The 13,431-nt window shown below is 37.7% G+C and overlaps 2 protein-coding genes across 2 annotated transcripts; one reads left to right on the forward strand and one right to left on the reverse strand.

The window, feature by feature from the left end:
* Positions 1-54: 54 nt before the first annotated feature.
* LOC132186401 (Major facilitator superfamily protein) lies at positions 55-7,863 on the reverse strand. The gene is made up of 5 exons (XM_059600366.2): positions 7,298-7,863; positions 2,908-3,167; positions 1,675-1,770; positions 1,433-1,603; positions 55-1,095 (listed from the first exon to the last, which is right to left on the reverse strand). Exons 1-5 carry the CDS (start codon positions 7,665-7,667, stop codon positions 508-510), a joined length of 1,485 nt encoding a protein of 494 aa, XP_059456349.2. The 5' UTR covers positions 7,668-7,863; the 3' UTR covers positions 55-507.
* Positions 7,864-11,523: 3,660 nt separating this feature from the next.
* On the forward strand, positions 11,524-13,134 carry LOC132188019 (putative UPF0481 protein At3g02645). Its single transcript, XM_059602438.2, has one exon. The coding sequence runs from the start codon at positions 11,524-11,526 to the stop codon at positions 13,132-13,134; it is 1,611 nt and encodes a 536-aa protein (XP_059458421.2).
* The last annotated feature ends 297 nt before the right edge of the window (positions 13,135-13,431 follow it).

Below are 13,431 nucleotides of genomic sequence, written 5' to 3' on the forward strand. Positions count from 1 at the left end.
GTCAATGTTAATTAGATGCGAAGGATCTATGGCATAGCAGAATAAGACCTGCTCTACAACAAAATAAACATGAACTTCATCCATTGGAGCAATTTCTTGAATTTGGAGCTGTCGTTTCAATAATACAAAATGAATTGAGAAAACGAATCTGCTTCAATGTCAGGCCTCTCTGCTTCATGCTGATTCCAAATCCTAGAGCAGAATTGAAACTGGGTTGGCAATATACAATCTGGGTTGGCAAACATAATTATCATATGTTTGCATGTATAGAAGTCCTCAACAATGGTGCATTTGAAGGCTTTTATGATGAAGGGCAGGGCTTTGAAGGACAACCAAGCCCATCCACTGAGGTACATCAAAAGAAGCAGTAATTTCAATGCAGCAGAATTGCTTACCCTCGTCCAGGTTGTAGAAAAGAGGCAGTAATTTCAATGCAGCAACCACAAAGTCCTATTAGATATTGCTTTTTCTTTCAAGTTGCTGCATCTTAGTACATCCCTAGATTGATCAAGTGCTGTTGACAAGGGAGGCCATTTCAACAGTATCAGGTTCAAGAATACTATTATCTTTTTTTGTCCTCATCTCAGTTGGAAGGGTAGAGAAGTTGGGATCATTTCTGGGTATTAAGTATAGGAAACCAAGAGGAACTAGTCTCAACAAGCTCCTAACCAATATAGCTATCCAAAGGTTCTCAAACTGTGTCCTTGTGACTTTCAAAATGTGGAGGAAGAGGCCTCCTGCCCAAGAAGATGAGAGCATTCCAACATGGTCGATTGACATAAGCAGAGCAAAGAAAGTGCCTTCTATACCAGGTGGGCAAAGCTTGGTACTAAGTACAAGAAGAGGCATCCATTTAATACGCCCTATCATATGAGTAACTGCTGCATCAATTACAGCAAAGAAAAAATCTGGTACACCAAATTTCAAGTTTAGGCGTAAAACCAATACTAAATCTAGCAATCCTGATGCACCAAAGAGAAACTGAGACCAGAAAAGTATGTCGCGAAAAGGGTGGTTTTTTAAAAAGTTTTGGTAGATAAGGACCCCAAGAAGTGAGCCAGCTGCACCAACAGCATATGTGGATCCAATAACCTCCTGCATGAAGCATAAGGATAATGAATTAAAATTTACTAGGTTTATCATAAAGAGATAAATAAACACTGTTTAATGCAATGAAAAAAATTCTGCAAATGGGAACTATTCTTTGCTGAAAATAATTTGGATTTAGAAAATATATACTGAAAAGGTAGTAACAAAACAATAAATGCAGGACAAATATGGGAATAAGAGGAAGGAAGTAATGCAGCAGATGTAATTTGGAATGGCATTCAATGTCATGATCATACATGTAATAAAAGTTCAATGGTTAAAAAGATGGATGATTTGAAAGTTGTCTGACTGCATTAAGAATAGGCAAAGAATATCATGGCACCTGTGAGAAAGACGGACCTCCCTTGGCATCTGTATACCAATAAAACATTCCTTCATTAATATTCATGCTTACAGCAAGTGATAAGTACATGTATAGACATGGCCTCCACACATCCGGGCATTTCAATGTTGTCCACATAGACTTACTGGCATCCAGTAACTTTTCATTTACCTAAATTAAGAGCTTGATATGAGCATAGAAGAAAGCAGGAATGCGAGAGGTGCTTGATAAGGTAACCTTACCCGTCTGTACGTAAAGTTATGGGCGTGGGATTCCCTCAGCACCATTCCAACCAAAACAACCAGTCCTGGTGGGATACTAAGCAACCCAAAGACACCCTGTCAAGAAAGCGTACAACTTTTAACAGGTAGCAGGTATAATTGAAAAAAGAAACTTGACCTGAGAAGTTATAGTATACAAATTATATATATATATATATATATATAAACGCTGGATCCTTCCTTTGAGTGGCCAAGAATTGCGAAATATGACGTGAACTCAAAATTTTTAGTGAGTGAACCAGTTTTTCATCATTTTGAGATTTTATTTCAAAATGTTTTCTTATATGGTTCTTTAAGTGACAAAATTTAATATAAGAAAATTATGGTCTCACAATTTACTTATCCCCAAAACTATACATAGTACCTATAATTGGCCATATAGGTATTGCGTGCATTGATTCTAAAAAATTTATATTCGTCCTATGCGGACAGAGTTTTCCTCCAAACTGGATTGGAGAAAAATTCATCCAACCTAATTTATAATAATGGCGTGTCCTTTGAGCATGTGAAACACATTGTTTTTTAATAACATGTGAAATGCATATGTTTTTTTAATAAAATTTCTCCCAAGTTTGTCTCTACTATTGAGAACATATGACTTTCACATGATCAAATGACACGTGTCATTATTATAGATTAGGTTGGAGGATATTCCTCTAACCCAGATCGAAGGAAAACTCAGTCCTTATGCATAATGAGGGTTCATAGCACATCATAACTGAACCAATTTTTCATTATTATGAGATTTTATTTCAAAAATATTCCTTGTATGGATTTCATCAAGTGACGAGATTTAATGTAGGGTAATTATAGTCTCACAATTTACATCTCTCCAAAACTATAGGGAGACAATTTAAAATTTTTAAACATAGTACATTAACTACCCAAAGTCGGTTGATGAAATAATTAGTCTCACAATCTAGTCTATGATGCATATGTGCAACAAGAACATGAATCGTGTAATTTGATATTGGACTGCAGCTTTTTTCATGCCGGGAATCATCTCCAAATCTTATTTGTCAGATATCAGATTAAAATGAATCGAATAACTAATGGTCAACGAATCACAATCCATGGCTGAAGGCAGCTGAACAAAAAACAAAAATTGGACAAGGATACAGTTGCAGGCTAAAGATGCAGAAAAATGAATGTGATCAAAAGGAAAAAGGCAACATAAGTTGAGCAAAAGCTTACCTTAGGCCCAATTAGGTGAACGAAAAAGCCACTAAGTGAAAATCCTACCAGTGCTCCAATGGAAGAGCTCAGTCCGCACAAGCTTTGCATATCACCGGCAAGGGATGGATGAGTTATACTGTTCTGTGTCACACAGGCATCAATGGTAACATCTGCTATAGCTATTCCAGCACTGCCTGCCATTAGAGATAACATGGCGAATCCAAGATGCAATTTCTTGTGTAAGGATAGCACAAGCATGGAGATGACACCAAGAAAACCTGCAATGCGGGAGAAACTATGCAGTAAATAAATGCATCCAGCATGGCACAAGCATGGATAACAAACCAAGAAACCAAAACTTAACAGAGGGAAAAGCTCTTTGGTAATCAAATGCATCCAACTTCTCTCTCCAATCCGCCCCCCCCCCCCCCCCCCCCCCCCCCCCCAAAAAAAAAAAAAAACTCTCTCAAAGCATGAACTATCCCAAGGGCAATGCATGCAGCTTACATATAGTCTTTTAAATTTTAATTTAAGGACTTATCACACATCAAAATTAACAACAACAAAAATAATGGTAAAAATTCAACTCCTCCAAGCAAAAATAAAAGGCACATCTTACACAAAGCTAATGCAGCATCAGATAATTGACAAATAAACAACTCTCAAATATATCCCAGGTAGAATGCATGTGAATGCACACAGTATGATCATTCAGGGGCAGACCCACGCTGTAGCTTGGGGTGGGGGGTGGGGTGGTGGGGATGGCATGGCCACTCCAATTTTGTTTTTTAAATGTATACAAAGTAGGATGGCACAGACCGAATACTGTAATATGCTCATGTGTGCTGAGGTGTTTAGGGAATCTACTCTTAATATGGTCAGTCATGTGTGCTTACCGTAAATTGGAAAAATTGGAGAAGGCTGTTGAGCTGTTTAGGGAGATAGAGAGAATGAATATTGCATCTTATAACACACTGATTGCAGGACATTGCAGTAATGGTCTATTGAGCTTTGCAATCAAGCTTAAAAACAAAATGGAAAAGAATGAGGTGCACCAGGATGTGGTTATATTTAACAATCTTATCCATGGATTTTACGAGGAAGGGAAATTACACGAAGGTAATAAGGTTTTCATTGAGACAATGCATGTTACTCCTAATACTGATAAATGAAGGCTATGAATGTTACTCCTAAGGGAAATTACACGTAGCAAAATTATGTGGGAACCCCTCCCCAAAAAAAAAAAAAACTTTCTAGTTCCACCCCAATGATCACTTGACGCAGAAACTAAAAGCAGAGCCCTATGACCATGATCAAGCATTGTGCTTTTCAAATCTCTCTATTTTCTTCAAATTTGATGCAGCAAACTTGTTTGCTTGAGCCATTTGGCTTCCAGGATTTGTTGAATAATTTCTTTTATTTTATATTTCTTTGCCAGGCTGGCTTCTTGAATACTTGCAATAGAAACCATTCCAGTAGAACACAGGATTGATTCTTCCTCCTTATTTTGTAGTTCAACCTATACGCATGTCCATTTTAGCATCCCTAGCTGCAGGCAATAGAAGTTGTCGATGGGAAAGAAAGGCTATGAATTTTCGGGTATATCAAAAGGAATTTCATTAGCCACATTTAGAAAACAATTTACGACATTTTTACACATAGTATATTTGACAGTCTTACTGTGTGCCTGGGAGCGCCTTACATTTTAATGATATTTTGATGGGAAATGCTAGACATCCCAAGACTTCCTTTCCAAAAATTGTTCCCAAATGATGTGTCACCATCCCATGAGTTGGTGACACACTTCCCAAAATAATAAATCTCATGAGGACACATCATTTGGGAACCAACTTTTGGGAAGAAAATTTGGGATGTATAGCACTCCTCTATTTTGATTACTTATTAAAAAATAAATAAATAAATTTGACAGTCAACATTACAGTTTTTCCCTCTTCAATCAGGAAGTTATCTCTCATTTTACATATCCACTTTTCTACTGTATTTGACAAAGTTCACATTAAGTTCACAAAGAAGGGAAAGATTTAAGGAAACTAGGTTCATCTCTAACAACTTGAACTACAACATTCGTGACCCTGATTTAAGCTCTATGCAAAGCAGGATGGATAGGAAAGAAAAATGAAAATTAAAGAAAGAGAATACACCAATTACACCAGTGATGGTTAAGATTATTGGAAGTTCGGCAGCTATGCAAGTAATTAGAGGATATGAATTCTTTTAAAGCCTTCTATGTGCCAATTAATGGAAAGAAGCTGGATGACATAACAGAGGATGAACAAAAGAAGCCATAAGAGAAGGCTAAATGGAAGATACACGAACATCTAGAAATTGTCTTATGCAATCATGGGCATCTTTTGAATAAAAAATATATATATCTGTGTGTGTGTGTGTGTGTGTGTAGAACCCATTCCCATGCAAGAAAGCTCCAGCAAACAAACACATAATAAGCTGTACGAAGTTTAAGGAAGGATAACTGGTGGTGAAGCAACAAAATAAGATCCCCAGCCTTGTGAATAAACTATCATTCAAACAAGAATGTCAGATTCTTACATAATATTGTTTCTTTGTGGAGACCTTGATAATATATCTAATCAATTCGTCAGAAGGAGGGTCATGTAACTAGTTAGTTTGTTCTGTGAAGGAAAACAAAGAGATCTACAGCGGGAAAATAAAGATGAAGGGAGGACTTTGTCGATGAAAAAGTGTTCCACGGAAAACCAAGCCAATATCATACTTAAGGAACAAGGTATTAAAATGTGCTTCCTTCTTTCTTGTTATTTAATGCACAAAGCAATGAAGAACTAGAAATTAATTCACAAAAAAATAAAATAAAAAAAGGAAAGATATTTAGCACTTGTTCATTCTTAAGGAATTATAGGAGAAAACAAAATTAGCGTTCTTAAACAGAAAAAGGAAATTTAATAAGAACTCAGACTAAATCAGGAAGAGAATTTAAAGAAAAGAACTATAAAAGGAAAACAAATCCTCCTTTTGCTCAAAGAGTTAAACTTGGCCAAAAACATACATCTTTATTTATACTGGAGGTCCTTTTATACACCAAAGTTCCCAGCTGTTTCTAATCTGATAATAATCGACGAACAATAGTCATAGTTGATATCAATCAACTAACAAAAATCCTAATCGAATAATATGCTTTAACAATCCAAACAATATGAGAATTGTTATGGTTTGTTTTATATAATCAATTTCCTCCTTAAACTGATAAAAAATTGTTGATAACCTGATAAGTTTGCTCGACATAATCAAGAATGATTATTTCTTTTTCTATTTCTCCCAGTTGCCTTCTCCGATATTAGTTTCAGCCTCTGTTTTACTCAATTTTTAATATAGAAAACAGAGTGTCCAACAGAACCAGAGAACTACTTCTTCTGATCACCTAGACACTGAGCTAGATTGGCCAACTTGTTCCTGTCAAGAACACCAACACCTTGTGATGTAGAATTCCCCTACTTAGATGTAGAAGGCTTTGACAATTGGTCGCTCTTTCTCTATAGTGAGCCTTCTTTATTTTAAAGTGGTTGATTTCCTCAGCCACAAAACTTGTGCAGTAGTAGTAGCACTATCTTCCTTTCTATGGATAGGCAGAAGTTGGAATAGCTTTGTGATCTGTTCCAAATCTGTCACTGCCCTTCACACAAAGATTTTACCGTGTACTCCAATCAATCTTCATTGCTAAGCTCTTATACCAATTGATATGGACAGAAAGAGAATTTAGAGAAAAGAACTTTGAAGAGCTATGGTTTGGGTTTCTTCTAGGGAACCCAACTCCTCCATTTGCTCAGGGAGTCAAATTTGGCAAAAGACATAATCTTTTTTCAGACTGGAAGTCCTTTTATACACTAACATTCTCAACTAATTCTAATTTGATAACAATCAACTAACAGTTTCTAATTTGATATCAATCAACTAACAATAACCTAATCGAATAATAAACATTAACAATCCCAACAAGATGAGAAATGTTATAGTTTATTCTATCTAAACAACTTTTCCTAAACTGACTAATTAAATAACTCCTTCCCTAAATTGATAAAATAAAATTTGTTGATACCCTGATAAGATTATAAGAAGAACTGAAAATTTTGCTTGAATCCTCCTATAAAATCCAAAGCATTAATGAGACACTCCCAAAAAGTTTTCCCAAGATATTTCTAACATGGGTCATTAGAAAATGAAAAGCATAAGGGAGGTGATATCTCGAATAAGCATATTTGTAGTTCTATCCCCATACTCCAAAACTTAAAAACCAGAAAGAATAAGAAACTGCCATTAGCAGACCAGCTATATCCACTAAATAGCAGAAAAACAGATTTATCATCTCCGCAACACTATACCTAGAGAAAACAATATATGGGTATGGAACATATACCTGCGGAAACAAAATATGGCCGTCTTCGGTACCCAAGAATTGGAACTGTATCAGTGAGGAGGCCCCAGAGAGGCTTGACAACCCAAGGAATTTGAATGATCCCAAAATACACCTGAGCTTCAGAGGGCTGCATTTTCTGCTCATCCTTCATGTAATACAGTGTACTAACTCTACTCAGACCAACACCCAAACCCTGGCTCACTCCATACACAACGACCACACCCAACACAAAGCTCCAATGCAACTCTTCACTGAGCATTTTCAACCATTGGATAGGAGTCCATAGCAATCCCCAGAACCCCATTTTTCTTGGGTTCACCTGGTTCTGGTTCTGATAACCAACTTGAAGACTTGCTTCTGCGTCTCTCATTGACCAAATCTCTCATGTAAAAATTGGGAAAACGGGAAGTCTCAAATACCCAGTAGAAATCCAAGACTTTTATGAACTGGGATGTCTCAAATTCCAAAGTTGGTTGCGTCATTGACTCGCAAAAGTTAAATGGGTCAGTTTTAGCTTGCGGAAGCAAAGTGAAATAATTTAAAAGAAATATTCCCATTCTTTACGTTTGACTGACAAACCAATTTGGATTTGGATCTGATCGTATCGTTATTGAGTGAGGCGGTAACTAGTGAAATCTCATCGGGTCTCTGTCGGTGTCTTTGTCTCCTGAGCCCTGGGGCACGTCACGCCAGTGTGAAAGTGATCTTGTGCGATTGGGTCAACGGTAAGACCTTTTCTTTTTTCCTTGAATATTCAGTTAATTATGGTTTACGGTGAAAAAAAAAAAAAATTTATCTACTATAACTAATCGGAAAAGAAGGCAAACTAATAAAAGCTAGCTTACTATATCTAAACAAATGCCAAAAATAGATAAATAAAAAAAATAAAAAAGAGAATGCGTCAAATGAATTAAACAGCCTTAAATTTTCTCAACAAAAAATGCCGTCATTTAAGGCAGCAAGGAAAGTCAAACCAAACGTGGCACAAGGAGGAACACGAACCATTAAAGGTCCTTCAACCTTTCTCGAGCCAATGATGGCACTTCCAACAAGCACGAGAAAGAACATGAACCTCAAAAAGTCAATCAACTATTCTTAAACCTAACTACAAAACTGCTACAAAAGCACATCAGAAAGACAATCACAGCAACAAAGAAGACACTGATGGAGGAATGAACAAAGTCATTGATGGGAGGCATCAACCGGGTGTTCAGAGAACACCACAAAACAACCTGTAACAAGATCTGAGGAACATTCAACAAAAAAAGGCTTGGAGAGGCGGTTCCACGTGTACCACACGTGCCCCAATGCGGTGTGTGGTGCTGATCAAGATTTAACGGAGTTTGTAAAAATATTCACGCCTGAAAAATCAAGAGTATTTTGAGAATTTTGACAAGATTTAATGAAAAATCTTAACGGATAAATGGATATTACAAAAAATTGAAAGTTTAATACTCTAAATTAAGAGTTTTTGAACTTTAAAAATAATGCCAAAACACATGAAAGATTATTGGAATTTTGTGAAGTTTTCCCCTATTATATCTTACTTACAACAAGCCGACCATATATCTATTTTAGTGTGGGACTTTGTGCATGATTTTGGACAATTCCCAATGAGTCTTGCTTGACTACAAAGAAAAGAAATATCAAATATATCAATGGGACACTAAATCACAGTGCATGGCATTCTAGAGACACCCATTTGGACCTTGCTAGATATTGAAATGTGGACTGGGTTGGCAATGCAAATGACAGGATGAGCACTTCACGTGCTTGCTTTTATGTTGGCGATAACCTACCTATTGGCTTGGATGAGCAAGAAGCAGAATATTCAACCTCTTTGTCGACTATAGAAGCCAAGTATATTATTGCTGGTAGTTGTTGTACTCAGTTACTTTGGATGAAGCAATTGCAAATGGATTATGAGATTGATCAAGGCATCATTGATCTATTGTGACAACACTAATACAATCAAAATGGACTGGAGAAATTTTTTCCAGAAAAAAAGGTGGCAGTTGTTCGTTAAACGAGTCCAACTTGTATGAATGTGTTATGAAGTATGAACTCTGCTTCTAATTAATGATCAACTCATCTCGCCTCGCCTTGCTTCTTTTGAGTTTACTTGATAGTTCTTTGAATATGTAATTTATTCATTTATACGCTCACCCGCATTTGCTGCTCTCACATCGCCGACCAATCTATCCTCGACTCACGCGCCGCCGCAATGCTCGTCATTCTCCAGAGCTGCCAAGAGTTTGGTGGCAACAGCCTCTGCATCGCTCCGACCCTCCCTCCCACCAACCGCTCCGATGTTGCTCCCACCCACTGCAATCGTCATGATCTCGGTTGTAGCCGTGTATAAAAACCAAACGAAATGTACTAATTAAAATGGCAAGAGCGATTGAATCGGGTCAAGATTCTCGATTGGCCGGCGAGGTTTTGTCGGAAACCGTCGACGGAGAGGCTGCAGAGGGCGAGCCCCAAGTCAGCCGAACCCGAAGGAATCTTCTTAATTGTTCCGGCAATGACGATTAATCTTGGGCAGCTGGTAGGTTTCTAGGGTCGTGGAAGTTGAGTTGAGTATGCTTCAGGGTTTTATTAATCTTTCCATATATTGAACAAAATATTGGATTGGCCATGGCTTAGCCAACTCGATTGGACCCAATCAAACTTCAACCACAGAGGTCGCAATCAGGGCTAGCTGCATACATGCTACTGGAAACCAATAAAGCAAACAATTAATTGAGATAGACAGTGAGATACAAATTGCCTATGGTTTAGCGAACTCGATTGCCTATAAATAAAATCCGAAGTAATTAAGTTTTACATCCAAATTAACCATGCAACATGGCCTCAAGTTCAAACTCTAATAAAAAGCCAGTTCCATTATCCACTTTTGTTGATCAATTTGTGATTGATATCCATAACATGTACATCTGCAGCAATCAAACTTCAACCGCAGAGGTCACAATCACATTAACCATATCACATGGGTTGCATACATGCTATTGGAAACCAGTGAACCAAACATTTATTTATTTATGTATTTTTTAGAAATCTTTCATATTCATTCATTGAAAAAAGATCAAGAGCGTAAAGCTTTTACATCAAAGAGCATAAAGCTCTGATAAATCATAGTTAAAGCTACGAGGTTATAACGTCATAAAAACAAACATAAAAATCTTACAATTAAGTTTTATCTATAACTTTAACATCCGCTAACCCATGTCCAAACTTCAGTTATAGAACAGCCAGGAATACTCAATCTAATACATAGGTAGCCCATATTCCCAACTTTTATTTTCCCAGCCATAAAAGCAAAACTCTCATACTGAAACTAATTCTCCTTGACGCAAAGACTAGGACAAAAACCTTCACCCCAAAAATCGCTCATGAAAGCAGATCTAAGGAGAAGTCAAACTCTTATTCAAAAACACAATAAAAAAACCAGCAAACAGGTACAATAGCCGAGGCGAGGGAGGCGAAGCGCACTGGCCGGTGTATGGTGGACGAGATGGAGCTGTTTTGCGCCAATAGGCAACTAAGGAGCCGGGGAGCACAGTGGGCTGAGGCGTGGTTGGGTGAAATCAGTTAAGGAGACTAGATCTAGATTTGAAAAACTAAATATAAAATTCAACCTATTTCGAAGAGGCAAAGAGCGGCGCGATATAGTAGAGGGTGAACGGAGGCAGCGCAGCATAAGTTAAGGGATGGCCAAAGCAATTAGACTGGTAGGAAAAACCAAAAAAATAAACTGAAAAAAAGAAAGGAAAAAACAAGTAGGGGAGGGGGAGGAAAGAAGAGGGGAGGGGAAAGAATAGCTCCCTCCTCTCCATAGGTCTGGTTTTTTCTCTCTTGTTTATTTTGAACCAAACATTTATGATGGAAAGCAACAGATAAATTATAATTTAGGCCAATTATATGAACTAATTTTATATTTATCCTTTTCATACTAAATGAATTGATTTTTTGGACATAACCTCTAACCGTTACGGGGCCTAGCCAACTCAATTAATTTGGACACAATTAAACTTAAACCACAGAGGTCGCAATCACATTAACCATATCACATGGGCTGCATAAATGCTATTGGAAACCAATAAAGCAAACAGTTGAGATAGACGGTGACAGACAAATTGCCTATGAATATGATTTAGCGAACTCGCTTGCCTATAAATTAAATCCGAAGTAATTAACTTTTACATGGTATCCAAATTAACGTTTCCATGGCCTCATCAAGTTCAAACTCTAATATTCCATTATCCACTTTTGTTGATCAATTTGTGATCGATATCCATAACATCTGCAGCAATGATACCCCTGTTCGTATTCGTGTGTTCAAAGTGCCAGAGTCTCTAAGCGCTTCCAAGCCCGAAGCTTACTTCCCTCAGAAAGTAGGCTTAGGACTACTTCATCATAATCGGTCCGAGATTGGAGCAATGCAGATGTACAAGCTTGATGTGGCAAGGAGAGCTCATAAGGCATTCGGAGGCATTAAGTTCGGTGAACTCATTGAGCAACTCATGAAGCAAGTACCATTTATCCGTGCTAGTTACCCGACGTACTTGAGCTACAATGACTCTGCAATAGCATATATAATGGCCGTTGATGGTTTGTTTTTGTTCAAGTTGCTTTCTAATTTTTTCGCCTCCGTATGGTTGGATCATCAGTATCGATCAAAAACAGTCATACTTCTTCCTGATCATCACGACCATGATCTAACCCCTCCAGATATTTTGCTTAATTTGGTTAAAAGAGAAGATGAAGATGCGAGATTGGATCAGGATGGGATGATCCTTAGAGACACAGTGATGCTCGAGAACCAAATTCCACAGTTTGTTCTCAAGGCTATCTTGCACATGGAATGCTCAGAGAAACAGTCTCATCCTGCCGTTGAAAACTATGTGAATCGAATGTTGCTTGGTTATTGTAGGACACTCTCTCCCTTCGACTTGATTGACGTACCTTTATCAGCATTTAATGGTGATCATGATCATTTGTTGGCTCTTTTGTACCTATTGATTATGTCGCCGCCCAAACCATATGAAGGCATAGACATGCCAGTAGCAGGCCTTGGAGGGCCTTTGAGGTATACAATCCTGGAAGTATTGGGTGGATTATTAACAGGTCTACTAGGCAATATTGGAACACTCATTGACCCGGTGATACGTGTAGTACCTGAGCTTCCGTGGTCTGAAATATTTCAACGCAAAGCTCAGGTTACGGAGGACATCTTGATTCCTACTGCGTCACACCTTTGCGCGGCTAAAGTGAATTTTCAGTCAACGTACAACATCACAACCATTGAGTTTGACCGTGAAAGAATTTCACTTCGGCTCCCCGCCATTAAAGTAGGGGTTAACTCGGAGGTTGTAATTAGAAACTTAGTGGCATATGAAGCATTGTCCAAGTCAGAAGATGAGCCTTTACTTTTTGCACGGTACATTCAACTCATGAGTGGGATTATAAAGACTGCGGATGATGTGAAGCTACTCAGGGATCAAGGTATTATAGACTACAAGTCCATGGAGGATGACGAAGAAATTGTGAAAATATTCAGTGGATTAATGAGTACGCCAGTACGAGTAATTCATCCCAAAAAGAAAAAGGCAGCAAAAGATGATGATGAATACATAGAAAAGGCCATTGAAGGTGTTAACGAGTACTACAATGGGTTACGAAAGGTTAAGGCTCACAAAATCATCAAGAAGTGGGTGTCAAGTTTATGGCAAATGCGCACTCTTTTTGCTGCAATCTTGCTCTTGTCACTAGTGGCTCTCCAGACGTATTGCTCCGTCTTCGGTTGTTCTCGTATCTCCAACAAGACCAACCAATAGAATGTACGTGATCCTTTAAGCTCCAATATTATAGTCCTCTTATATATATATATATATATATATGAAAGATTATGTTCTAGATCCAGTCTTTTAGTTGTTGGCTAGTATTTTAGTATATATGTATCAAGTATTTCAAGTAGGCTTGGTTTGCAAAGTACGTACAGCTGTAACTATAGAAACAAAACGGATGATTACAGTAGTTGCTGAGTCATAGGAAAGTGGATCAACAAGGTAATTTTATCGATGTCGCTATGGAGATAGTTGGCGTGGACCAGTATGCATGTCTGGACTTTTGTC

Source organism: Corylus avellana, chromosome 6, assembly GCF_965113065.1.
Source record: "Corylus avellana chromosome 6, dhCorAvel1.hap1.2, whole genome shotgun sequence".
NCBI lineage: Eukaryota > Viridiplantae > Streptophyta > Magnoliopsida > Fagales > Betulaceae > Corylus > Corylus avellana.

Coding starts and splice junctions, on each gene's coding strand:
- LOC132186401 (XM_059600366.2), bottom strand. CDS start 7,667: ATGAGAGACGCAGAAGCAAGTCTTCAAGTTGGTTATCAGAACCAGAAC. Junction 3,168..7,297: donor GCCATATTTTGTTTCCGCAG/GTATATGTTCCA, acceptor CCCGCATTGCAG/GTTTTCTTGGTGTCATCTCC. Junction 1,096..1,432: donor GAGGTCCGTCTTTCTCACAG/GTGCCATGATAT, acceptor TGCTTCATGCAG/GAGGTTATTGGATCCACATA.
- LOC132188019 (XM_059602438.2), top strand. CDS start 11,524: ATGGCCTCATCAAGTTCAAACTCTAATATTCCATTATCCACTTTTGTT.